Source organism: Alligator mississippiensis, chromosome 10, assembly GCF_030867095.1.
Source record: "Alligator mississippiensis isolate rAllMis1 chromosome 10, rAllMis1, whole genome shotgun sequence".
Taxonomy (NCBI): domain Eukaryota; kingdom Metazoa; phylum Chordata; order Crocodylia; family Alligatoridae; genus Alligator; species Alligator mississippiensis.
In genome coordinates this window covers 6,900,764-6,927,595 of record NC_081833.1, presented here as the reverse complement: position 1 = coordinate 6,927,595, position 26,832 = coordinate 6,900,764, and the positions used below count along the sequence as shown (strand labels likewise).

At 46.2% G+C, this 26,832-nt stretch overlaps 1 protein-coding gene across 1 annotated transcript; it reads left to right on the top strand.

Annotated features, from left to right (window-relative positions):
• The first annotated feature begins 405 nt into the window (after window positions 1-405).
• On the top strand, window positions 406-25,456 carry DHX37 (DEAH-box helicase 37). The gene is made up of 27 exons (XM_006261866.4): window positions 406-572; window positions 1,600-1,769; window positions 3,006-3,118; window positions 4,478-4,808; window positions 5,040-5,188; window positions 5,969-6,061; window positions 7,630-7,726; window positions 8,258-8,371; window positions 8,580-8,681; window positions 9,826-9,940; window positions 10,675-10,770; window positions 11,375-11,445; window positions 12,414-12,555; window positions 12,850-12,926; window positions 13,555-13,787; window positions 14,825-14,936; window positions 15,720-15,826; window positions 17,056-17,244; window positions 18,196-18,320; window positions 18,693-18,809; window positions 19,064-19,236; window positions 19,617-19,731; window positions 20,545-20,682; window positions 20,981-21,075; window positions 21,178-21,251; window positions 22,327-22,424; window positions 24,087-25,456. Exons 1-27 carry the CDS (start codon window positions 461-463, stop codon window positions 24,167-24,169), a joined length of 3,441 nt encoding a protein of 1,146 aa, XP_006261928.2. The 5' UTR covers window positions 406-460; the 3' UTR covers window positions 24,170-25,456.
• Window positions 25,457-26,832: the final 1,376 nt, after the last annotated feature.

Here is a 26,832-nt window from a genome sequence, read left to right as displayed (position 1 = left end):
GTCAGCCGTAGCTTATGAAAGCTCGTGCCTCTGAAAGAGCTCATCGTGGTCCCTCTGCTTTGCCTGTGGCATGTCACAGTATTATGTATATCCTGCGGTTGTGCAGTTTTGCTAATAGTTTAGACCAGGGATGTCAAACTCATCCAGCCCCATGGGTTGGTTGTACGAGGGTTACTGGGCATGACTCCACTACCCCTGCGTGCTGGCTTGGGCAGGCCCAGCCCACATTAGCCCTGGAGTTCAGACACGTGCTGCCATTGCCCCTCCCCCACCCGTTTCCCGCCCTTCGCAGGGGTGGTGACGTCAGCGCGCCGCGCGCCGCCGGGACTTCCCCTTCCCCTCCTTGTCTCCCCTCTCCCAGGTTCCTACCCCCTGCTATCGCGTGACTTCGCAAGTCTCGCGCGACCCGAGCAGGCGACCCCGGAAGTGGCTGCGTGCGGGCGCGCACGTGGGTGCGGCGATGGGCCGAGCGCGACGGCGGCACAACTGGAGGGCGCGGCGGCCCGGCCCCGGGGGGCTCCCGCCGCGCCCCTCCGACCCCGACCCGGAGCCGCTGCAGCTGGAGCTGGGAGGTGAGGCTGCTTTGAGTTTTCCAGGGGTCCCCTCGAGTCTGTCTGGAGGTGCCTGGAGTCTGGAAGGATTGAACCCCTGGATGAAGGGGTCTGTGGCTTGCGAGCGGGATGTGTATGGTCACAGGAGGCTTGTCTGTCAAAATCAAAACTCCAGTTTAGGATGGTTTTTTTTCTCACTCTCCAGAGGATGGAAGTGGGTGGCAGCTACAGGCTGAAACAGTACTAGACCCAGCTGCCGCTGCTGCTTGGGAGAGAAATGACTCGTTTGTCATATCGCTGATGCCAGAATGGCCCGATCCTGGGGCACAGCAGGCATTTGATATGTTCGTCTCGGTTGGTGCCTGGTGGGAGCATCGCAGACCCTGGCAAGCTGCTTGTTCTGGGCGCAGGTCGCAGCCTGTTCTAAAAACAAAGCACTGGAAGCGCTTAGTCTAAATACAGATCGCTGACCTCTTTGCCAAGACAGCAAAACCAAGGACCAGGCAGGCCTCGCTTTCTGCCACTGGTTTGGTTTTTTTTTAAGCTGTATTGTCATTGTCAGCTTGCGCTGCATTTACTCGTATTGCACCTGCCCTGGTGTCAAATGCAGGCCCGTTGCTAAGTCTGAGGCTCTCAACCTTTCAACAATAACTGAAGTGTATCTGAATGTTTAGACTGAAGTTGTTACTGAGTTACGTGGTGAACCTGCTGTGCGCCGTGGACAAGTCACCAAGTCTCTGTGTCATTTTGCTCACTTATTAAAAACAGGTAGTTTTCACTTAGCAGGTGAGGTTTGTGTGGTTCAATGTTTGCAAAAAGGGCGATATTTCTCTCATGTTATCAATCCAAACAAGGAAAGACTCGGTTCTCTTTTCACAACAGCAGTAAGGAGAGCACCCGTTCCTTTCCATTGCTGTCACCAGTAATGTCCTTTAAATTGAAAACAAGCTAAAATAGCTTGAATACTTTGAATTTTGCAAAACAGCTTAAGCAATAGGTTAGGAATAAACCATTTAGACCCTGTGAATAATCAAGTGAATACTTGCAGATGAGACGCTACTCAAAGGGGTGGATGAAAGCAATGCTCTGGTTCTGCCAGCCAAAAAGGCGAAGAAGAAAAAAGCATCAGAGGATACAAGAGAAAAGAAGAAGCCCCTGAGCAAGAAACAGAAGAAAATCTTGCAGAAAGTTTTAGAGCAAAAAGAGAAGAAAAATCAGGTACGTTGCTTCTCAGCAGTAGGGCTCTGACCCCGCTGTCTGAGGCAGTGATTTAAAAAATAGAAAAAAGCAGTGTTTAAAGACAGCTCCTGTCAGTAAGCTTCTTTTCTGATCTCCCTGGGACAGCGTGAGGGATATTCTCTTTAGAAGGGTTTATAAAGCCATTCTAGGCCAGGTTGGGGAAGCAGAAAAGCGGTGCTTTGCTAATTGTGATCTTGTGCGCTTTCAAGCAGCGTGAACTGATTTAAACATCTAGATTGTCACGGGGCTCACCTGCAGACAGCAGCTGCCACTGCCAGCCCACCAGTGGATCTGTGCACCCATGTGCTTCTGGCAACGCTGCACAGCGCCTCTGCAGCAGCTGTCCCAGCAGAGCACAAAGAGCACGTTCAGAAAGCTCTAGCTGCAGAAGGTGCATGGCTTCTGCTGGCTGCCACATAGTAGAAGAAGCCCCTTTTTTCTCTTGGGAGATGTGGTACATCATGCATCCCTGACAGCAGAAAAGGGCATTTTGCCACTGCAGAGCAATGCGGGGTGTAGATATACTTGAAGTATTGCCAGAGGAGCTTGGGTTTTGTTGACAGGACGTTGTAGAGTAGATCAAAAGGTACACGGCCACCTGTGCGGTGGGTGCAGCCTGTGCCTTGGGACATTGTCAGGGTGGAGTCCCAGCTCTTTTCTGCCAGTCTGACCTTTCAGTATATGAGATGTCATAAGTGTGGGTCTGGAAGCCTAGGGCTTTTGCAGGCCACTCTACTTTGACCCTGAGCAAATTGCTTCATCTCTTTAGAGGGTAAGTTTCCCTATCTGCAAAATATGGGTCATTCTTAGAAGGGAGCCGTGAACAACAGCTAATGTTGGTAAAATGCAGTAGTATGAAAACTGATGCTTATTTGAAAAAATGTGTCATGCTTGACCTTTTAGAAGATGAGCAACAGCATGAAAGGCTTTAATGCCTGCATTGCACCAAATTTGGAGAAAGATTTGCCAATTAAAGTGTGTAAAAAAGGGGGTTGTACTCACTGTACATACACATTTTAATGCAGCCCATCCACAGAATCACTGCCAACACTTCTCTGGTTTGCCCTGTCTGCAAATGGCAGTAGGGTGGCTGTCCCTCGAGACCCCTATTGAGCAGATCCCCCATTGACTGTACTGAAACAAGAGTAAAGGGTCCAGCTTGAAGTGAGTCTTTTTGTTGATGCAGCTGTACTAACTATCATTTTTTCCCCTTAGCGCGTCGAGTTGTTAAATAAATTAAATGAGGTCCAGGCTTCTGAAGCTGAAATGAAACTTCTGTACACCACTTCCAAGCTGGGCATCGGAGAACGCATGTTCCAGGCCAAACGGTAAAGTTCATATGGAAAGCTCCTGGCACCCTTATTCCTGCTGCTGCCTCTAATCAAACATATCATTTGCTTTGCAGTCTCTTTACAGCACCCGGGTGCTCTTCCGCTCTAAATAATTGCCTTGCTAATAAGAGAGGTAGATTTAAATATGCAGTTTTTAACTTTGTTTTGCGCTTTAGCTTTTTAATCATTTTCATAAAGAGGCAGTGATTTCCTTTTGTTGCTCTAATTTTAGACTGATTTTTTTTCCTATTAGGAAGATACATTATGTCTAAGTATGCTTGTTAATATTTAAATGATAAAGCACATGACATGATTAAATTACAGTTTTCTTTTATATCATTCCAAATCTTAAATTTACTTTTCTATATATGTTAGGGAATGGAGACTGATACATTTCTTATTTACTAGGGTTGGGGAATATATTTTTTTAAAATTATTATTCCTGATTTCTGTCAAGCTGTATTTGGATGGAGATAGGAACTCAATTATAGTGCACAAAAACACCATTTTAAAATGACATATTAAATGAAACTAGCTTCAAAGTGCTGGATATATAAAGAAACGACACTTTTGAAAAAAACGTGCTTTGTATTTTAAATCGGATTAATCTGTTAAAGGAGATACCTGAAACCAAAGGAAGTGCCTGCAGTTAAAGACCTAAAGTGGGGTCACTGTGTCCTTCCAGTCCTTTAGAACTAGGACAGGCTCATCCTCTCTCCATTTTTATTTATAGCTTGGAAGAGGAGAGAAGGCTTTACTGCTTTATTCCCCATCCTGCAATTGGTTTCTTAACTTTGAGCTAGTTAATTCATTGAACAAGTCGAACAAAGTGAAATGAGAAAAATATTTTTGATACATCTGCAGAAGAGGCTACCAGTATCAAAAGTTGATGCGGTGCTTCAGTTCCAGGATTTAGCCATTGACTCGCATGAGTTCTGTTGTTTGACGTTCTTTAAAACTTTAGGAGCAAACTTGGATTGGTTGAATATTATTTCTTTTTGCTTTTTTTAGTGCAACTTAAATGATGTTAAGTGGATGTTTTTAATGCAACTTAAATGTTTTTTAATGCAACTTAAATGATGTTAAGTGGATGTTTAACCTATCATGAGCTTAATTATAAAAGGAAAAAAAATGATCTGATTCAATGGTAAAATTTAATTTCGTATCCATCCTACTTTTCCTGTATGTTACTATACAGATTATGTTTAAATTCATAAATTATGCTGAGTCAGGCTATTCCTAGTTGTGGTGAGTTAGCAAGAAAGTGAGTTGTTGCAGTTTAATGGTCTTTGACTTTGTTTAACATCTTTCCCTGAGGTTTCTGATCAGAAGATGTATGTAAATGTGTTATTTCAGGACAGTAGAAGAACCAGGGGCTGCATGTCCAGGGAAGATTAGTAGCATTAGTGGTGCCAATAAAAAAAGGTGCAGGCTGGACCCAGGAGTGGAGGATCAGGAAGAGTCTGATGCCTCTGCGAGTTCTCAGGAGGATGAAGATGAACATAAAGAAGAACTTGTGAAGATGGACACCAGTCACTTGGACGTTGTCCAGCCAGATGAAGTCAGTCAGATACCAGCAAATAATAAACCAACTGTCCCCCAAGTCCCACCTCCTCAGATTGCTCGTCCAAAGCCATCTTCCAAGCCTGCAGTTTTTATCCCTGTGGATCGGTCTCCTGAGATGCAGGTTAGTGATTCAGAACAATAAGTGGGTGAACAGGTGCTAAAGTTAGCCTGACCTTTTCCATCGAACTAGTTCATCACAGACACTTAAGTGTAGGCTTGTGTTGCTCACCTGGCTCAGTTAGTAACTGGCTTTGAGTTCTTCATTATGCTGCATCTGGTGTCTGTTGCACTGAATCACAGCGTGCCCAAAAAATGAACGTATAATGTGTATTTTTTTTTCTGTGTTGAACAGGAAGCCAGGCTAAAACTTCCCATCCTAGCAGAAGAACAAGTTATCATGGAAGCCATTAATGAGAATCCTATTGTCATCATATGTGGAGAAACCGGGAGTGGTAAAACCACTCAAGTGCCTCAGTTTCTATATGAAGCTGGCTATGCCAGGTAGGATGCTGTTCTTATACTGAAACAGTTTCATTAGAAAAATTGAACTAAAACTAAATCATTCTTGTCTTCTGTTTTCAGATTTTGTTCGCCACTTAAGACATGCCCTTGAGTAGCAATGCCCACGTTAAGTAGAAATGAATTAAACTCAAAGGAGAGAGGCTGTGGTTTTCATAGAAATCCCTTCAGATGAATTATTTAAAATGCTTTATAATATTGCTTTATTTTAATCTTTGTCATTCATTTTTTATAATAGAGCTGTAGTGCTTGCCAGTGTCACCCATGTAGGCTGACTTTGGGGAAAGCAAATAGGTAGAGGTTTACCTGCAAAAGACCCTGCATATCCCTTGTAGAATGGACATCGATTTATCTGCAGGGCTCCCTGATGCTACTTCCCCTAATTAGATGCTCAGGCAGCCCACCCGAAAAGGTGAATCTCCTTCAGTGACAAAATACATCCGGTTTCTTCAGTGGTCCATCCATCCCTCACCCAGGTTTCCTTCCTGAAGTAACCAGTTTGATAAGGGGATATTCAGGGAACAGTGGGGGCAAAGTAAGGAGGCTCTGTGATGGACAGGCCAGGCGGCTGCTTTGGAAAAAAATGCTCGCGTGATGTGTTCATACATGTAGATACTTGTGTATATATATTAACAGTATTGAATAGCTGTGTCCCTTCCTCCTTTGCACACAATAACTGGAAGCCTGTGAATATGGCCTCCACTCTTACCATTGTCCTCTTCTCTAGATTTGTCTCTAAAAAGCTTTTATCCTCTGTCATAGTTCTAACGGCATCATCGGCATCACCGAACCCCGACGTGTTGCCGCAGTGTCCATGTCGCAGCGGGTTGCCAAGGAAATGAACTTGTCCCACAGGTAAGAATGAAGCTCGAGACCCAACCAGGAATATCAGAAACAGCAAAAGCCCATCATCTCCCTAGTTAGTGCATGCATGCACTGAGTGGAAGGGGTGGGGGGGATATTATTTTGTAATAGAGTCTGCTCTGCTTCTCATCCCAGAGATGAAGTGTTGGGAAATTTTCTGGGACATGGGAAGGGGAAGCGATTGAACTTTGGGAGTATGAGAGCAGGCATCTCATAACGGTGGGCCAATTGAAAGTGAAGTCATGGTGAATCCCAGTGTCTTAAAAAAGCACTACTTGTATCGGGCTTCTAGCGTGTCGGAGGATCAGAGACTTGGACAGTTGTGGGGGGTGCTGCTATGGTGTCAAGCCATAACTGAGTTGCAGACTGTAAGTGCACTGATATATCAGTCATATACAAGATCAGCCCTGATTTAAGGAAAATTAACATTATCAGGTATTGCCTTCTTTTGGGTGGTGTAGCCAATAATGTACCGATAAACATAATATGTTTTCTGGCGGGGGCCCCTGGACACTGCGTGCATATGCATAGCCGCAGCATGAATTTGTGTGCGGGCCGGATGCAGACTGCCTGTTGTGGGGATGGTGCCAGCTTCTTCCCAGTGGGGAGACTGGGCTGGGGCTGGGCTCAGAGTGGGCAGGAGCGGGGCAGAATCAGGTGCATGGGCTGGACAGGAAGCGACAGCACTGGGAGGGGTGGCTACAGGGGGCACTAAGGCGAATTTTGGGTGGTAATTGCCCCCTCCCAGTACCGCCTCTGCTCGGGGCTCTCTGCTCTGTTGCCTTTTACTTGGGAGCTGCGCACTGGCCACACATCCCATGCCTACCCCACAGTCAGGGCTCTCAAGGGAAAGGTAGTAGAGCAGAGTGCCCCGAGCAGGGGTGGCACTGGGGAGAGCTGTAGCCACCCTAAAATTCACCTTAATCCGCTCCCCACCGTAGCCACCTCTCCCAGCACTGCTGTCCACCTGCCCCACACAGCTGAGCCAGCCCTACTCTGGGCCCAGCCAAGTCCCAGTCCCCCCACTGGGAAGAGGCTGTCACCACTTCTGGCCCCGAGCCCACAGCGGGCAGCCTGCATCCACCCTTTGCACAAATCCAGGGTGGCACGTACCTCCCCCAGGGGTATGTGCAGCGGTAGGGAGCTGCCCTCCCTCCCCAGGCTCCCTGGATGAGTTGCTCACGGCTCCATCCCAGTTCCTGCCCCAGCCCCAGGGTCCCTTTCACTGCCCTAGCTGGGCAGGGCCCCCAGCCTCTGGCCCTGCCCCTCCCTCCCTTCCTGTGGGGACCTCGATCTGCACCCCCATGCTCCTTACCTGCAGGGCACTGATTTCCACGCTTTCTGGCTGCAATCCTGTAAATCGGTTATTGGATCGGTATCAGTTGCTATAGCTAGTTAATAATTGTGTATTGGTATTGGCCAAGAAAATCTTTATCGGTGCGTCCCTATTGCAGAGTGAACTCTGCATGTCCTTTCCTTCCCCTCGTTTTTCCATCTGACCTGTAGTAGTTTTTGCAGAGTGTAGTTTTGTTGGCATAGTTCTGATATTACCCCTGCAGGGAGGTTTCGTACCAGATACGTTATGAAGGAAACGTTACAGATGAAACCAAAATCAAGTTCATGACAGACGGTGTGCTCCTGAAAGAAATTCAGAAGGTAAGTTGCTTTCTCACTGAAGTAAAACAAAAGGTATTTTGCTTTGTTAGAGAGAGAAAAGACTCCGTGCATTCCTTTTTAGCACTTGCCAGCACACAGCCCCTCCTGCAACAAGACTCCCTTTCAGCTGTTATTTTGGAGGATTTTTCTTCTGCGATTCTCTCTGCTTACTGAAGGAATGGTTCCTGGTTAAGCTGCCATAGGCTTTGCTGGGTAGGCATGTCAGTACTTAGAGGAAGACTGGTTTGGAAGTTGGTTCACTTAGCCTAGATTTGGGGAATGATTCAGCTCAGGTCCCTGCTCTGCTACCTGTTGTGTGAGTGTAGACAAGTCACTTCACCCCTCTGTGAGCTGAGGTGGTAGGGATAAATACATGAGATTACAGCGATGCAGACAGTTTAAGTATCCACTTCAGTTCTAAGTGCCACGTAAACCAATTGGCCCAGACTTAATTTAGTAATGCCCCTGGCTGAGTTTCGACTTGGTGACTACGCCACTTGGTTGACTCAGATTCTCCCCGTTTATCTTTAGGATTTCTTGCTCTCAAGGTACAAAGTCATCATTATTGATGAAGCCCACGAAAGAAGCGTGTACACGGACATCCTGATCGGGCTCTTGTCTCGCATCGTGCCCCTTCGCGAGAAGGTAGGAGAAGCAGAAGTGACTGCAAAAATCGTTAGTGTTAGAAGTGGGTCCGTTTCTGTTGTGTTCTTACTCATTTACCATGAGATCACACCTCCTTCAGCTTTGAGACTGTGGTTGCGGGGTGGCAGGGACCTGTAGGTGACACCTCTTGTGGCAGTGGGTTGGTGCACGGTGCTACATCAACTCATACAAGTGGTTGTTCCCGCAGAAAAGGCAACCGATGAAGCTGATTGTTATGTCTGCCACTCTTCGTGTTGAGGACTTCACGGAGAACAAGAGATTGTTTTCTGCCCCCCCTCCTGTTATACAGGTAACTTTCAACCAATGCAGGGAATTGGTCCTGCATGTGATTAATGGAGCGTGACTAAAGCTTTCTTTATCACTGTGGTATTTTACCTTTTGGTGCCTTTACTGACAGTTCTCTCGGCTAGTTTTTTTAGGGTTTTTTTTAATCATTTCAGCAGCAACTCTGAGCTGCACTCCTACTTAGATTTTTTTTTTTTTTTTACCTAGGTGTATTACTACTTTTTGTGCTAAGAAATCCAGGACAGCTATGTGAATGCTGCAGGTTACAATGTAGAAAACAGTCTACTGATAACCCTCAAAATTAGGTACCAAACAATCTGAAAAGCCCATTGGATTCTAAGTAGCTGACGTGGGTTGTCCCTTTCTATTGCTCTGTTGTCCCTTGGCATGGTAGGAGCTGGCAAGGATTTGTCTGCCCTTCTTGGGACCCCTGTGAAACTCTGTGGTCCTGCTAAAGCAGTTCATGTGTTACTCAGAGCTGTGCTAACACTGATGATGGTGAACAGTTAGCAGCTTTTAAGTATATTAGCCAGCCTCAAGCTTTGTTCTGGTGGAGGTTAGATTGCTTCTGGCCCTGGAGGTACTTTCCTTACAGCTTAGTTTGGGTTTCTCTGCACCGCGTTGCTGTCTGCATTGAGGATGCCTCATTTGATGTTTAAAATCTATTTATGTTACTGTGATGCTGTTTGTATCAAGCATGGGTGTTTAATAATTACCAGTTCTTCTGTCTGCTCTAAGTGTGTTGGCTGTATCAGAATGAAAATTGTAAGGCTTTTATCCTTTAGACAGGCATTGTGGAAAAAGAGGTCTTCACTCACTGGGGTGATCCTGTTTGAACTTAAAAAACCTCTGGTTGGAAATAGGCTTACACCTTAGGGGACAAGACCAGCAGATTGGTCATAGGGAACTTCCCGTCTTCTGGGAGCCAAACTAGTTTTGGCAATTCTCTTGGCAAAAGGATTACCCAGGCAAATAAAACGATGAAGAAACTAGACCCTAAGCTTGTCCTGTGTAGCGTGGTAACATGTTTAAACAATAGGAAAGACTCTCGCCAAGAGCTTTCTCATTCTGGCTGACCTGCAGGCTGACCCCCAGCTTGTGCTGCAGATGTAAAATGCAGTCTGTTTCCTGGTGTGATTCCCCTCTAGGTAGATGCCAGGCAGTTCCCTGTGACCGTGCATTTCAACAAGAGAACTCCATTTGATGACTACAGCGGGGAGTGTTTCCGAAAGGTCTGTAAAATCCACCGAATGTTACCCCCAGGTAAGATGGTTGCTGAGAACTCTTCAGCGTCTCAAATGCTTTTAATTTCTCAAATGTGTGCCAGAGGGCTGCAGACCAGTGGTGCTCAACCTTATCTGGGCCCTCATGAGGCAAAGGAGTGGTGTGAGGGCCAGTCTGTGGCCCAGATCCTGCCCTTGCTGTTGGTACATGGGGTTGTTGCACGAGTGCAATCCTACACGCTGGTCTGACCCTGGTGGGCTGGATCCAGCAGCGGAGCAACTGCATGCCAGTGGGATCATCCACATTGCGGGGTTCCCCATGGGTCCGGCAATTTGGTGGCAGCGGCAATATTAAGTGCTGCCACTTTGGAAGCAATTAGCGCTGCCACCACTCCCCCGCCACCAAATTTCCAGGCCTGTGGAGTATCCCATGGACTGGATGACACCGTTCCATGAGCCAGATCTGGCCCGCAGGTCAGAGGTCGAGCATCACTGCCTCATTTGGGTGCAGTGACTTGAATGTTATGTAAAAATGAATCCTGAAGTGCTATCTCATGTACTTTTTCTTGCAAGCAGAATTGTAGGCCTTTCTGTTATACACTGTTCTCTTTCTCATGCTTTCTCAGAGCAGTAAGGGCTAGTTAAATGCTCTCACGTCGCCAAGTATCGTGTTCCACATTCTGTTACAGTTGTGACATACTTGACTCGATAATGTGTGGGGTTTCCCTTCTGAAATGACCGTTATTTGACTGAGCGTGACTTGTTCTCTTGCAGGAGGGATTCTGGCGTTCTTAACAGGCCAAGCAGAAGTGCACTCACTCTGCAGACGGCTAAGAAAAGCCTTTCCGTTCCGTAAAAACAAAGTTGAAGGTAACTTTAGAGAAGCGGCAGCTCCCTTTTTAAACGTTCATTGTTACAGACAAGAGTTTGCTCGTTGGTGTAGTGATTTTTTTCCATTAGAAAAATTAAAACTTTGGGGGTTGGGAAATGTTGAGCAGGATTGTTATGGCCCAGCTTGCACTAAATTAATTCAGGTAGAAGGTTCTCCTGCTTTGTGTACAGTCCCCTCCCCCAGTTCACCTGGGCTCCACTGCATTCACCTGGTTCACCTTTGCATTGAATTATTGGTGAAGGTGCCAAGTGGCAAATTTTTGATCATTTAAGCATAGTGGCATTCCATAATGGAAAATCCAGATCCTCTCCTGATGCAGCAAGTGAACCTTCCCCTTCATCTCCCAGCTCATATTCTCAGAGCACAGGACTGCCATCCTAGTTACTGGGGTGCTGCGATTCCTTAATGTAAGAAGCATGGTGAACAGCCTCCTCCTCCACCTGGGGCTGGCTGCTTTAGTGCTTCAACATTTCAAATGCTGAGCAACTTGTATCCAGGGCTGTAATTTCATGCTGTGGACTCTGTAGAGCAGCGTGCGCTTCTGCTGTTCCAGTAAGGTTGATTTCACATATCTCCTTGCAGGAGATGGAGATAAGGAAGACACTGTTGAGGAAATCAGCAAATTTAAGAAATCCAGACGGAAGAAAACTATGGTAATGCACGCAATCCAGAACTGTGCCAAGAGGCAGGAAGGAGGAGCGGGTACCTCCCTGCAGGGCCTTACAGCTTGTGTAGCTTCATGTTCTCTGTGCTTTCATGTAACATCACTCTCACTTGGCTAGATACCATCCTAAAATAATCCTCCTGCTCAGCCTGACACTTGAGATCAGTGGTCTAAATGCACAGTTTATTTTATTCCCTGAACCAGGGAATACTAATTTTAGCTTTCATTTGTCCATCACCCAGGAGAATAGAATATTTTCAAATTGATTTTTTGTTTTAATTAGTTTAATTCTTTGGTCTGATTTGCTAAGGAGCTTGTCATTCACATGGCCATCTCCTAGGTAACAAAAAACCCCCAAAAGAAATCCTATCCCATTTTGATTGGGATTTGCAACTGCATGGTGGTGTCTGAGTGAGAAGGCATCATTATCTCCTCAGCAGGAAAAGGAGGAAATGGATTTCCATTAAGCACTAACTCATTGAAGCTTTAATGGCAGGTACTTTGGACATGCTGGCTCCACGATTCTTTCTGTGCTTATTTCTCCTTGGCCCTGGGTGAGGACTAAATGGACTGGTGCTATGTGACTATCATTGCCAAAGATCACCAAGTTCTGTGATCAACACTGCACTGGGGTGTTAGACTCTGAAAGCATAAGGGTACCTGAAGTCCAGCTTTTGGGAATAGGGCAAAACCTTAAATGCAAAACATAATTTGACAAAGAATGCTTTTAGTAATGTATAGCTGCCTTATCTCCCTGGGTGCTGGAGGTTATGGATGCTAAATTGATGTTCCTGACACATGTTGCAAATGGAATTGCTTGCTGCATGATCCCTCGTTCTGAAACTGGTGGAAGTCTAGGGTCTGCGCTTAGAGCTGCTTTTGGAATCGGGTGGTAAATGCTAATAGGGATATTTAAACCTAGAAAAGCTTAATGGCTTTCCTTCCTTTCTTCCTCAGACACTACCAAAAATAGATCTGGACAGCTATTCTGTCATGCCAGTGGATGAAGGAGATGAGGATAGAGAAGCTGAAACCGATGATGAGGACATTGCAGGCTCTGATCATGACCTAGATTTGGGAGATGATGAAACGGAGGAAGGTCTGATGCTTTGAAATGCAAATCATCTGTCTGGAGCAAATCTGCTTTTGAGAATGTGAAACTCTGCTTGTAGTTTTTTAATTAATCTACAGCCTTGGGTCTAAGCAATGCAAGTAGTTATTTTTAATGGATTTCTGATGGCATCTGTAGAAGAAACATATTTTACATGTTCTGCCTCTCTCTTCCTTATACTTACTATTATCTACTAGTTTAGTTAATGTAGGCGCTGCTGGGAACAAAGTCCTGAGAGTTTGCTTTCTGTATTTTTCAAAATACTGTTTTGTTCCCTCGCAGGTGAGAAGTCTGATTCTTCCCTTCCACTCTATGTGCTCCCGCTCTACTCTTTGCTAGCACCAGAAAAACAAGCCAAGGTAAAGTTTTATTGGTCATGGGATCGGGAACTGTTACCAGTGTGTCGGTACAGAGTATGTGCAGCCATATGTTTGTTTTCTTTGTGTGCCAAAGTTTGCAGCTTGGAATATCTTGCTGGGGGCAGACTGCTGGAACAGTTCACGTTGGAGGAGGGGCATGTTTTGGGTGTCAGTGTAGTGCAGGGGTGGGTGAAATGCGGCCCATAGGCTGGATGGGGCCTGCCAGGCCATTCTATCTTGCACATGGGGCCCCTAAAAATTTTAGAAAATTAATATTTATCTGCCCCGGCTGCCTGTCATGTGGCCCTCCACCTGAAATAATTACCCGACCCCAGTGCATTAGGAGACATGCAAGATGCCTGCGCCCGTTGTGCTGGATAAGACATACGATAACATATTAAATATGTGTATGTATACGCCCACACCCCCGCCACTGGGCTCTTCCAGAATCCCATCCTAAAGTGATGGCAGCAGCACTTCCAACCTGATACCAGAAGAAAAGATTTTTCCCTCTGCTATGGAGCACAAAGAAGTTAGTGGCTCATCTACACACCACAGGCCATTGCAGTGTTTTGATTTTTTTTTTTTTATGAGTGGTGCGTTTCACTTGTTAAACTGCTTGCTGCAGGTGTTCAGACCCCCACCACCTGGAACGAGACTGTGCATCGTAGCAACCAACGTGGCTGAAACATCTCTGACCATCCCCGGCATTAAGTATGTGGTCGACTGTGGAAAAGTCAAGAAGCGCTTCTACGACAAAGTGACTGGCGTTTCATCTTTCCGAGTTACCTGGACGTCTCAGGCATCTGCAAACCAGAGGGCAGGGCGTGCGGGCCGGACAGAACCAGGCCACTGTTACAGGTTAGGCAACTGCTTCCTCCATAGGGTCCCCACAAAAGAGAGCTCTGCAGGCAAAAGCCGTTTGATGTTATGGAGCCAAATGGAAAGGAAGAGCTCAGGCCTGGTTGCTGTGGATCTGACAGTCCCTCCAGTGCAAATCACATGCGCTTAACGGGTTCAGGATGCGTGTCTTCTGCAGGGCATCAAAATGCCACGTGATACCAGGCAACAAACACTTCTCTTGAAAACAGAAGGGACTGGCTTGAAGGTAGACCCTAGGTAATGCCGACAGGGGGAAGAGATTGCAGGGTTTTAAGTCTTTAGAGGCTTATCTCCTGGAAAGCCTTCCACATCCCTGGAACTCCCTTCCACCTACTCTGTTTCTGCAGCTGAGAAGAGGCTCATAAGCCAGTTAGTTCTGTGAAGGAGGCACGGTTTGCTAATTGCAGCACTTTGGCTGCCTCCAGCTAAAGAATTGATCCTTCAGTGGGAGGATCTGAACTAGTTGCAGGTGTTGCACTGTAGAGCTGTAGTCACTAAGCCACAGGCCATATGTATGGCTCACCGCTTCCGAGTGCAGACAGCAGTCCCGTCGTGTCTTAATGTTAGCCAGCTGAATCAGACTCAGTATAGCAGCTTCCAGGGGCTCTCTGCTGGGTATTGCGTGAAATACCTGAATGCACTGGGTGGGTAAGGACAGAGTTCAGCACAGGACAGACAGACTGATGTTCTCGCATGGTTCATTACTGCTGCTGTATTAATTGAGAACTATCTATTAATATTTGCTATTAATCATTATTAATACTTGAGTGAAGTTACCATTTAACAATATTATGCTAGTATTTTATGCCTGGCGACTGAGTGCTTTCTTGGAATTTTAGATATCAGGTTTGAAATGAAATCTTTTGAAACGTACTGGTTTTGTATTGTTTTAAACCTGGCACAATAAAAAATAACAACCCCAAAGCTATTTTCATTTGCCTTTGCTGTCACCTTTGCTTGGACCTTGCGAGGTCACATTTCATCTAGCTCTTTAAGCAGCGTTTGTATTTTACCAGGTTGTATTCCTCAGCGGTCTTCGGGGATTTTGAGAAGTTTTCTCCTCCAGAAATCACAAGGCGCCCTGTGGAAGATTTGATTCTACAGATGAAATCATTAAACATAGAGAAGGTAAAGTGTCAAGCTAGTTTTAAGTATGTTTTAACTAACTTTAGTTAAAGTAGTTAGTGCATATTTTAAAGCATAAGTTTGCTTTAAAGTATGCTTTAACTATCGGCTACTTGGCACCAGAAATAAACAGAAGGCTGCCCTTTTTTTGCATGTTAGGAGCCTACAGGATGCTTCCTAATAGAAATGAGCTGCGTTAGTGCCAGCTCACAGTCCCAGGGCTTGGTTTTCTTTCCGCTCTGATCTTGCAGTGAATTGCATCAGATCTTCTCAATGAACTTTACAGCCCCATCTCTACTTGTTTGAGTTCTCAGCTCTGCCATCAGCGTTCTTGGCAACAAACACTTGGGCAAGCAAGCTTCTTGGGTTTGAAAAAGGGGGAGGGAAAGGGTTTTATAAGGAATAATTGAGATCACCCCTTCTGCAACAGGAACAGCAAAAGCTCTAGCTAGGTGTGCACATGGATGTTAGCATCTCAGGTCCTCAGCCTTTCAACACTCATTTGAGAATAATATCCCCATTTTATAAGGGGGAAGAGTTAACTGAGATGGACACAATGTAAGGACTTAATTTCCAGGGGTCCCAAGCACCCCAACATCTCATTGCCTTAAACAGTGGGTTATGAGCACAGAGTGCTGCTGAATATTGGGCGTCAGAGCAGCCTGTCTGAAGTCATGCAGTAAGGAATGAAATCCCAAGTTCTGGGCTTCTCCTTTGCTCTCACCCTTCCCTCCTGCTGTAGTTATGGTTGTATATTAATTGAAATTGTTCTTGCTGTGCTCTTAGACAGTCAACTTCCCCTTCCCAACACCGCCTCCGACAGATGCACTGGTGGCAGCTGAAGAGCTGCTGATAGCGCTCGGAGCCTTACAGGAGCCCCCCAAGACAGGAAGGTACGTGCCTGGGGTCCCTCATGACTTCCTCCATAGTATTCACTCCCTGCAGTGCACAGCTGTGGGGAGGAGTGGGATTCAGTGGCTTCCCTCTCTACCTCCTCTTGCATATAAGGCAGAGCTTTGCTTGTGTCCTGTTCTGCTTTCTGCCCTGGGGCTTTTCTCAGTGATCCCAAGGGCATACCAGGGCTGTGCACCAGGCTACCTCCCAGGGTTTCTTGCACTTCCTTTGCCTTCAAAAATGCTAGCTCAGGCAGCAGAGCACTGCATGAACAGCAGTTCTTCTGGCAAGTTGGCCAGCCAGTGGTGAGAGGGTAGACAGCAAAGCTGAGGCAAATAAAACCCTGTGAGCTCTTGCTGGTTCGCATTGCAAGGGCTTGGTTTTTGCTCCTCCTTTCTTATATGTCTGCTGCACCTTGGATCCGGGAAATGGTGTCCAAACTCAAGTGGGCATTACCACAGAGAAGGGAACACTTTAGGCGTCGCTGAAATCTCGGGTCACAAAGTTCAGAGGCCTTCCTACACCTTGTGATGTTATATGCCCGGAAATACACAAAATGAAACTGAGGATCTGATAGTGCAGTGGTGTGATGTGGGGTAGGAACCCGGCTCTCTCAGCAAAATAAGAGTCATTTTAATTTTGTCCTTATGTTGTTTCAGTACATATGCGGGCAGCCACTCTTGTTCTAGAATAAGAGTAGTTTATTTCAGTTGGAAAAAATAAACAGGCCATGCCTAAATAATGTACTGTTATCTGCGTGTCCTGTTGCAGACTGGCCACAAAACAAGAGGGTGATCAAAATCCAATGCATTTTTTTTGCTTGCAAGTTTGTCTAAATCGGTCATAAAATACTGTTTGAATTTAGCTGTCTAGTAGTGACTTGAACTTGTCACAGAAGAAGTGTTAACATGCTAACCTCAGTGAAACGAAGTGGTTTTCAGTGTAATTTCTGGTGCCAGCAGGCAGAGACCAGCTGGTAGCATGGCCAGCAGTCTGGGAGCTCCAGGGATAAATGGGCTGTAGGAGTGATCTGCCCTGTCACTCTGAGGAGGTCTCTAGATGTTGGAGGCGGGGAGAGAGGAATGAATTGGGTGCACAAATGAAAAGAGGAAGAAGTATGAGTCTTGCGGGGGGGATGAGGAGCAGATGCCTAGTAAGCATTTGCATTAAAGCTTGTTCACAGGGGAAATTCATTAAATTTCATGGCTCCGTTTCCCTCTTTTTCCAGACTGACAGAGCTGCAGAAAGCAAAGCTGAGTTGTCCAATTAGTCCCTTGGGCACAGTAATGGCCTCCTTTCCCGTGGCTCCGCGCTATGCGAAGATGCTTGCTTTAAGCAAGCAGTACGACTGTCTGCCATACACCATCACCATAGTGTCTGCAATGACTGTGCGAGAGCTCTTTGAGGAGTTTGACAGGTGAGCTGCTTAGCTTGGCAAGGGGAGGCTCCCTTAGAGCCAGCTGCCATTTAAAGCGTGGCTGTGTGTTGCAGTCTGGAAAACCAGCCAAAAGCAGGGGTGCTGGCTGTGCAGGGAAATGACCTGGAAAGCAGAGAGCTGCTTAGTGTGTCTTGTTAACCAGTTATGCACTTTTGGTAGCAGTGATCCTATAAAACTTGTTCCAGTAAATGCAACTGAAAGTAATGGCAAAATACCAGCGTCCTCCATGTCCTGTGCCTGATGGGATTAGCGTTAACAGAGGCAAAGTGGCCAATACTAAACTAAACTGCAGCTGACGGATAAATGCCATCCATAGCCAGTCTCCCAGCAACATGAAGTTGGGAAACCTGCATGAAGGAGAGGGAAGTCCTGCTGGGTTGAATGGGATGAGTGCAGAGTTGACTAGTTGTGTGGCCTTCCCAGTACTGGCTTGGCTTTTTAAACACCCTCACTCAGATTTGGATTTTGCCCTTCTAGTCTCATCTGCCAGACTGCCATATCCAACATAGGTGGGGAGAAGGCGTCTCCTAATCTGTAACCCTGCAACTTCCCTGGATGCCTTGTTCTGATGGGAGGATCTCCTGGTAGGATGCAGTACTGGCTCCCTCAGCAGGAGCACACCTAATCTTTTCCTCCCTGGAAATGGCATTCAGGCTCAGTCTGCTGTGCAGTAGAACTACCACTGGAGCATTAGGGCCGTACTTTTCCTCTCTCTAGTCTCAGGTATTTAGACTGAGTCTGAGGCAGTCACCTTCTGTGCCCTCTTTCATCTTCCAAGTTTATATGGGCTTTTATGTGCTACCAAGAGGCTTCATTTGCAACCCAGTAGGTCTTCTGTCTGCCTGCAGCATTAGAAGGGAAGGGACCATGCAGTGTTGCTTGTACATGGCTGCTTTGGTGCTTTGGGCATTGATTGTGCTTTTGCTTTAGACCAGCTGTAAGTGAAGAAGAGACGGAGAAGCTCAAGGGGAAGAGAGCGAGAGTTGTGCAGATGCAGAGGATCTGGGCAGGACAAGGAGCTTCTCAAAAGCTAGGAGATCTCATGGTGATGCTAGGTATTTTTTGTCATAGCATGTGCAAAGCTAAAGGGCTCGTGATGGTGTGGGGGTGGAAGGATGGAGGGGAGTGCTGTGTAGCCAAGGGCTACTTCCTCTTCGTGGCAGGAGAGTCCTCTAGCTCATCCCTTAACCATGCTGGGATTGTCCCTGTCGATATGCCCATCCGGTTGTCCTTCAGCCTGATTCTAAATGCTCGCGGCCAGTAAATGAACCTGAACAGGTAGAAATGACCAGGCCTGGCTGTTGTCTTTACCTGCCCCCATTCCCAAAGCAGTCACCAACCCAGTGCATTTCAGCAGATACAGATGGGCAAGCTCAATTGTTGCAAAAACTTTGCTCTTCTCCTGCTGAGTTGCTTCTCTCTTCCAGGGGCCGTGGGGGCCTGCGAGTACGCAGGCTGCACGCCGCAGTTCTGCGAAACTAACGGGCTCCGATACAAAGCCATGGTGGAAATCCGGCGCTTGCGAGGGCAGCTGACAACAGCAGGTGAGAGCTTTGCCTGGGGTTATTTTCTGCTGCAGCCTTTGCCTACTGTTGGATGCCGCTAGCTGCCTCCTTGGCAGTGTCTGTTGGTATATGCCTCAGCCAATTTAATCAGCTAGCGGGGCGAGTGTCCAAGCCTTTTGAGAGGAAGCCGGGCCTTGCCTGTCTGCAGGGAGCAGCACATGAGCGGTGGTGCTCAGTTACACCCTTTCTTTTCCAATCTCGAGAGACCTTTAATGGGTGTTGTCTTTCCTCAGTGAACTCAATCTGCCCCGATGCTGGCCTCTATGTTGATCCAAAGATGAAGCCCCCGACAGCAGCCCAGGTGACCTATTTGAGACAGATCGTGTTGGCGGGGCTGGGGGATCACATTGCCCGAAGGATCCAGGCAGAGGAGCTTCTGGATGAGAAGTGGAAAAATGCCTACAAGGTAAATAAATGGCTTTACTTGACCAGCCCTATCCTCCCCTAAGAACACAAGCCACAAATATGCTTCTGTGTGGAGCATGGCCTTAAACACAATCCCTTCAGACCTGCCCCAGCCTCGGTGAATGCAGGCTGCACTTTCTCACTTACAATGTAGGGATAATTCCTGTGATATCTCATGGAGGGGTTGGGAAGCTTCATTGGCAGATATTTATGGTGTGCTTTGGAGGGAGGCGATGCAGAAGACCATGGTCTCCTCAGAAATCACCACCAGCTCAGGGAAGAAGTATAAGGTTTGGCAGCCTTACAGAGTCTTTAAGCCTGCGCATTTGCTGCCTCTTCACCCTTCTCTCATTTATCTTGAATCCCCTTGTTTTCTTTAAGACTCCTCTCCTCGATGACCCAGTCTTCATCCACCCGAATTCAGTCCTTTTCAAGCAGCTCCCAGAGTTTGTGGTGTATCAGGAGATTGTTGAGACTACAAAAATGTACATGAAAGGTAAAATCGCTCTTCGCCTTCTCTTCGAATAAGGTTTGCAACAGGTCTGAGCAGAAGGACCAGCTAACCAGTGCCCTTGCATTAACCCCATGTGCCTTTTGGGGTTTATGAAGCAAGGCTGCCTGCTCAGGGCAGGTATTGACGGAGGCATCCTCTGATTTCTCTCTTTAAAAAAAAAAAAAAAAAAAAAATGTTACAGGCTGGCTGTGACCAGCTGGAGATGGCCCCTGGGACTGCTCACTCTTAGTGGCTCTTGCCCTCTTACATGTAGCAGTGGTGAAGGTGATTGCTGCTACTCTTTTTGTTAGCAGTATCTTGGAGCTGTCCCCTTCAGGCAATTTTATGTTCTTTCCTTTTCTAGAGCTGGCACCAAATTGACCTAAGAAAATGGTACCCATGTGGGAGATGGGTTTTTTTCCCCCCCTTCTTCCTGACATTCATGAGCGGGGAGGAGGGAGTTAACAGAGCCAGATGGCCGAAAGAGTTGGACCGAATGGCTGACAACCACTTATGAGAATTCAGTCAGAGAAAAGCAGGCCTAGTGAGATTAAACTACTCCTTCCTTCCCCCCAACAAAATGCACCGGAGCAGGAGAGCAAGGCTTGGGCCGTGGAGACCTTTTCCCCATCCCTTTCTATCTGTAGGTCCTTTGGGGGCTTGTGAACTAAAAGGGCCCTGGGGTAACCTGCATCCTGGCTAGAAAGGATACCCTAGGTTCAAGATTCATTTTAAATTGTGACCCCGTTAATATGAACAGGTGGGTTGTTCTTTGTGAAAATGCTTCATTTGTTTCTGTGTGTCTCCCCTCCAAAGGTGTTTCGGCCATTGAACCTGAATGGATCCCCGTCCTCCTCCCTCCGTACTGTCACTTTGGGAAACCAATGGAGTATCCTCCTCCGTCCTACTGTCCTGAGACGGGCAGAATCAAATGCCACCGGCCAAGCGTCTTCTGTAAGTTCCTGGAAGCGTTGCATGTTGTGAGTTAGCTGCGTCTCCTGTAAACTGTTCCTTGTTACTGTCAAGACTGTCAGTACTGCAGTCTGCATACAGCTGGTCTTTGGTTTTATACATCCAGTCAGCCTGATGGTTGGCCCATGTAGTTCTGTTGGGTTTGGTTGTGTTGGTGCAGACTCCTAGCATGATCCAAGTGTCACCGTAACAAGCTGTCCATGTCTCCAAGTCCGTCACATATGATACGTAATCTCTTCCTTGGAGTCTCCATGAGACCCACTGTGACCTGTGTTTGCAGATCGAGTTGGCTGGCAACTTCCTGCTGTAGAAGTCGATTACCCAGAGGGCCTCGATCGCTACAAATACTTTGCCAGGTTTTTTTTGGAAGGGAAGGTAAGCGTATTGCCACTTGCGTTGGTTCCCCTTGCATGAGAGAGCTGACTTTTCCCCTCTTGCAGCAAGCTCATCATGAACGCTAAATATTTGCTCTTCTAGGTTGTTAAAAAGCTGGGCTCGTACAGCCGCTGTTTGCTCTCCAGTTCGCTCACAATGCTGAAGACCTGGTCCAAGTAAGTTCTGAAAAGCAGCAGATTAAATTTATCACCTAATCAGGTGATCGCCCCTTGGAATGTGTAGTGGAGTTGTTAGTGGCAAACTGATTCAGCAAAGCAAAGGCCAGTGACCTTCAACAAAAGGAATCGGTTGTGTTTTTCAGGGTCTTGTAAACATTTACTCACGCGGGTGAAGATCACAGTAATTCCAATGAGTTTTATTTAGGAGGAGTGAACTTGCTGTCATGTAGAAGTATTGGCAGGAACTGTTGTGGCTCAGCATTTAGCTTCTTTACAGGTCAGGCAGCTTGTGCCATTTGCATTCCTCCAACCGAGTAGAAGTTCCAGGTGGACTTTTTCCCTTCCTTTGGCTCCGAAAGGATTTGTGGGATGTTGCATCTCAAGAACTGACAAATGAGCTCCTGAGTTTCCCTAAAAACCCTGATGCCCCTTAAGTTGTGTATCGTGCATAAGCCGCACCGTGGGAGTAAATGCCAAGGCATTTTCCTTAGCTGGGGGACGCAGTTAAGCATCACAAGCAGCTGAAATGCTTTTACCTGTGCAATATGGGGATTGCATACCTGGCTCAGACTGTAGATCCAGCCCCCAATGCCCTGTCTCTCTCAGTGAGCATTATCACACGGTTCAGGTGCCACAATCCTGTTAGGCAAATGGCAGATTACCAGATCCCTGTGTTAGATACCGTCCTGAGCTCTAAGGCTGCAGGAGCCTGGTAGATTTGTCCCATTCACTTAGCTCTTCAATAGTGCCTTGTGCCAGTTCAGTTCCCCAGGGCCAGTCAGTGTGATCTGTTATGGGTGTGAGTTCCTCTCATTACAGGTGTAATTATAATAATTGACAAACAGGCAAGTGTAGGACCTGAAACTGCTTCCACTTGTCTTGCTGGCACCGATTGAATTTCAAGCAGATGGTGGCCTTTTCCCTTGGGGGCTGTCTCTTGCATCTACAGTTGGCCTTATAAGAATATTACTAGGAAACACTTTCCAAATGCTACACCAAAAGCTTTCGGGGAGCTGCATCTGTCACCCTGCTGGATGGATTACATTGGATCTTTATTTTGGAATCTCTGCAGGCTTCAACCCAGGACAGAAACTCTTCTGCAGGCTCTTGTGTCCGAAAATGCAGACTGCCGGGATGCCTTGCTGGCTGCTTGGAAGAAAAATCCCAAGTGTAAGTGTCTGATGTGCTGGGGTGTGGCAATTGAGCTCTTTAAATGAGGGCTGCCAGGCAGTTCGACAGAGCTAATTTGAAACTTTCAAGGACCAGGTGGGTCTGAAAACACTGCACAGTCTAAATGAAGGCAAGTGGTTTGGGTGTTTCCATGAGACTGGCTGAGAGGAGCCCTGAGAACTGGCATCTTTGTTACCTGGAGGAAGACACTAACTTGCAAACATCCTTAAGTAAAGCAGCTTTATTTGATAGGATTTTAGAATAATGCATTATCCTCTTCTATTTTTTTTCTTTTTTTTCCAGTTAAAAGCTTTAAGGGTTAGCAGAGCATTTACCCAGAGGCAGGTTGTCTATTTTGCTCTGTATTAGATGCATGGCTGTGCCTTTCTTAGGGAGTCCTGCATTGCTCTAATGACTCCTTTCTTGCTCGTGTGTGTGTGTACATAACTGTCCCATTGGACCTAGTTAGGACTTAGTGTCGCCTTACCCAATCACATTCTGACGCTGTTTCCTACTTAACCAATTTCTCATGACAGTTCAACAGTTCCTTATCTCAGGCCGTGCCCCAAAGGGTTTGAGTAACATCCTCTGACTTATCTTTGCCTTGCAGAATGTGCACAGAACCATAAAGGTTTAAAAAGGCCTTGCTCATGGAGATGCCATTCCTGCAAGCTAGGAATTTAGCTACGCTTCTTGTTGTGAACACCCAGTTAGAGTGGGAGTCCCATTGGCTTAGCATCGCTGCCCTCTCCAAACAGCTGCAAGTGCTTGCATAAGCTTCCCCCAGGATATTTAAGAACACCTTCATTCAACACCTGAACCATCAGTTGCCCAGCAGTGAGAAATCAATGGGCCCCATAATGTTGTGAAAAGGCTTTCTTTTGTAATTTTGCCCAAAGTAGAGTTTGGCTTTGTGAAAGATGAGTAGGCTTTGAAGGCAGGATGTCAGCAACGGCAGAGGGAATATCCTGTGCTAGGGATGTTTATTTTTAACAGTATCAGATATGCAGCATTTTATGTCCCAGGTGCAGCCAGGAGCAAGAATTAATTCCTGGTGGGATTCCCACTATTCGCTTGCATAAAACTTGCATGCTTGTTAGTGCATTTACATTTTGAGAAGGCTTGCAAAGCACTAATCTTCGTAACACTCCTGTGCCTAAGGGTTTCCCCTCTTTTTACTAGTAGGAAAATCGAGTAGAGGACCAGAGGTTCCTGTTTGCCAGTCTTTTGCGTAGGCCCTACATTCCTGTTCGTTTGTGGGACCTAAATCTGCAAATACACATGCTTCCCTAGAAGCACCCGGTATCCCCATCCAAGTCAGTGCACTACACACATGCATCAGCATCTTCTTTTCGCAGGCTCCAAGGTACTTCAAAGAATGAGCTGTTGCTAATCAAGAGGGCACACCGACTCCTTCAGCTGTACCTTTCCTGAGTGGAAAACTTTCTCTATCTCTGAACTTTTAATATCGAACAAAAGCAAAGGAGTCTCCCATTTGGTGTTTGCATGAGGACAAAATGTGCTGAAGGAACCAAAAAAAATCCAGCTTGCACCCAGTGAACTAGAAAGCGTGTTGAAACTGAGCCTGCCTCTTCCTCCCAGGGGAGCCTTTTCCCTCAGTTAGCCGTCTCTGCCTTCCAATAACTCGCCTTTCTGTTTCAGATTTGCTATCTGCATATTGCCAGTGGATCCCAGAAGTTATGCATGACGAAGTAGCCAAGAACTGGCCCCCTGTCACGCAGTGAACTGTCAGGATTTCTCTTCCGCAGGCGTCATCCCTCTCTCCCATGTCTGTTGAGAACTGGCTTTCGCTAGGAAGACTGAAGGAAAAGAAATCTCTGTTTAAAAAAAAAAATGGTTTCTTAATGAAGGACAAGTGAACTGTTTGTTTTCACAAAATGCTACTTGTCATTACCCATCTTTGTTAAAAACCCTCTTTTTCAAACATCTTTCCAGTTGTTTGGATGGAACGTTTAGTAATATTTATTCCCTTTCTGGATAATTGTATCCATTGTATTTAATAGATTTTTTTTTTTCCCCCCAGACAAGTTTCTCTTAGACTACATTAGTCACGTGGATGTAGAGTTCTTGTTCTGGGCAAGAAAAATGTTTTCTGTGCTACTGTGAGGATGTTGTAATGCAAACCCACAGTGTTCCCAGTACATACGACTGTAGGTCAAGACTCACATGAACATGCAGCTTCTTCATGTTCCTGGCATTGTGTTCACTGTGGGAATTTGCTCTGGGATCAGAGTGCCTAGAAACTCCTTCCTTCCTTCCTTTCATTTTTTTTTTTTTTTTTTTTTGCCCCTTCTTGCCTCATCTGTTTCTTCATCTTTTTTCCCCCCCCCCACCCCTGCAACTGGCTGCTGTAATGTGTTGCAAGATGTTTGCCCTTCCCCAAGGGAGAACAAAATCCTTACGTCTTCTCTGACATGCCTTGGTTGCATATTGCTGCTCTGGGCAAAGACTTCCATGACTGCTCTGGGAGCTGCTCTCTCCCATTTGACACAATGGTACCTTGCCAATAATCCCACTGGTGCTCTTCCTGTTTTTTGGCGGGGTGTATGCAATCGCTCACTGGAATTTTATGCAGTGAGAAACTGTCTTTGAAAAGTAATGCTGGCAGGAAAAGGCGTGGGCTAAAATAAGCCTATTCCTATAATCTAATCTTTAAAAAAAATAAAAAAATAAAAAAAGATTAACATTCCTAAAACCTTGCAAAAGGTGCCCTGATCTCCTTGCCTAAGCAAGTAAAGAGCCCACATTAAACTAGAGATGTATTTAAATGTAAGAAAACTGAACAGAGTTCCCTACTTGTTTAGGGATCTCTGTTCAGTTATGTATCCTTGCAGGCATACGGCGCTACAGGAGATAAAAGGGGGTTTTTGATCTTGGGATCCATGGACACAATACTTAATTTATAAGCAAAATAGTTGCTGAAAAATATTTTAAACATTGTAAAAAAATGTAAAATATGTTCATATGGTGGAAGGTGATTTTGTGAAATAAACTTGCAATTCTATATGCAACGGCCTGGTTTGAGTTGTGCATAAGTTGGCAAAGTACTATGCCTAGTTCATGTAAGGCAAGAAAAATATGAAGCCTTACTGATTCAATGAAACACTTCCTCAGTATTGCCAAAGTCAGTTGAATTGACTGAAATATGTTTTGTATCCTTCAAGTTCCTTTTGCCAGAAGACTTACATTGGTTTGCAGCTTTATTTATGCAGTCTGTACATTTTTTTTTTTCCCCCTACAGTTTTTATGAAAGGGAAAAACCTTGCCTGGAAAAGAGGGAAGAATAGCTTGTCTGTTTTTTATTATTTATTTTCTGGGATAAATTGGCAAGTGAAGTGTCAGGTGATATCTTCCATGCCCTACCTGCTATCATCAAACTGGTATTTGAGTAAGACAAAAAACCAGGAAACTTGCTAAGCCCAGTCACCTCGGAAACACTTGATGTCACTTGTGCAGAGTATATGCTGAAGGTACCATATTCAATGAGATGGCTATAATCAAGCTCGGCGCTTTACATCTAATCCCCAAGCAGATCTTTTAATCCTGGTTGTGCAGCTGTGGTCTGCAAGTGCCGTGCTGGCATTGTGTGGTGCCGCTTGGCAAATCCATGTGCAATTAATCCTTGAAAGGACCGTTGGGCAGAGGAGCTGGAGCCTTAGTGCAGGAGCGTTACACCCAGGAAGCTAACCTGTGGCAAGCGCCTGCCCTTCCCTTTCCAGTCCCCTACGCCGGCAGTTCTTGCTACTAAATTCGCGCTGGCTGCTGGTGTTAGACCCCTCAGCAAATCTTGGAAATGGGAGATGGGGAGCAGCTCATACTCTCACGAAAAGCTCCAGGGTCAGGCCTAGTGCTGGACGGGCCCTAAGAGCTTGATTTCCTCCTAATAGGGCACATTTACATGTGCACATTTACTGTGCAATACCAAAATTACTGCACGGGGTGGGGGGGTGTCTACATGTGCACACCCGTACTGTGTGGTGAATATGGCAACTTATGCCAACTTGAGTATAAATTTGATACCTGCATCATTCAGGCATCAAATTTACACCCAATTAGTTACTGTGCAGTAACGTGTGTAGATGCCTTACTGCACAGTAACTGGTGTGTGTGTGTGTGTGTGTGTGTGTGTGTGTGTGTGTGTGTGTGTGTGTGTGTGTGTGTGTGTGTGTGTGTGTGTGGACTGACTCAGGTCTGGCTTTAGTCCGAAGTAAGTAGGGTGGTCATCATAGAGGACAGTCCAGTTGTCCAATACTGATACAAACCCCAATGTCTTTATGCCCTCTGTCTTTTTTTCTTGAAAACAATATTCTCTTGAAGAGCAAAATAGAGGACGTAAAAGCGTCGGGTTTCGTATGGATAGAGGCCAGAGGAGCAGAAAACCGAAATG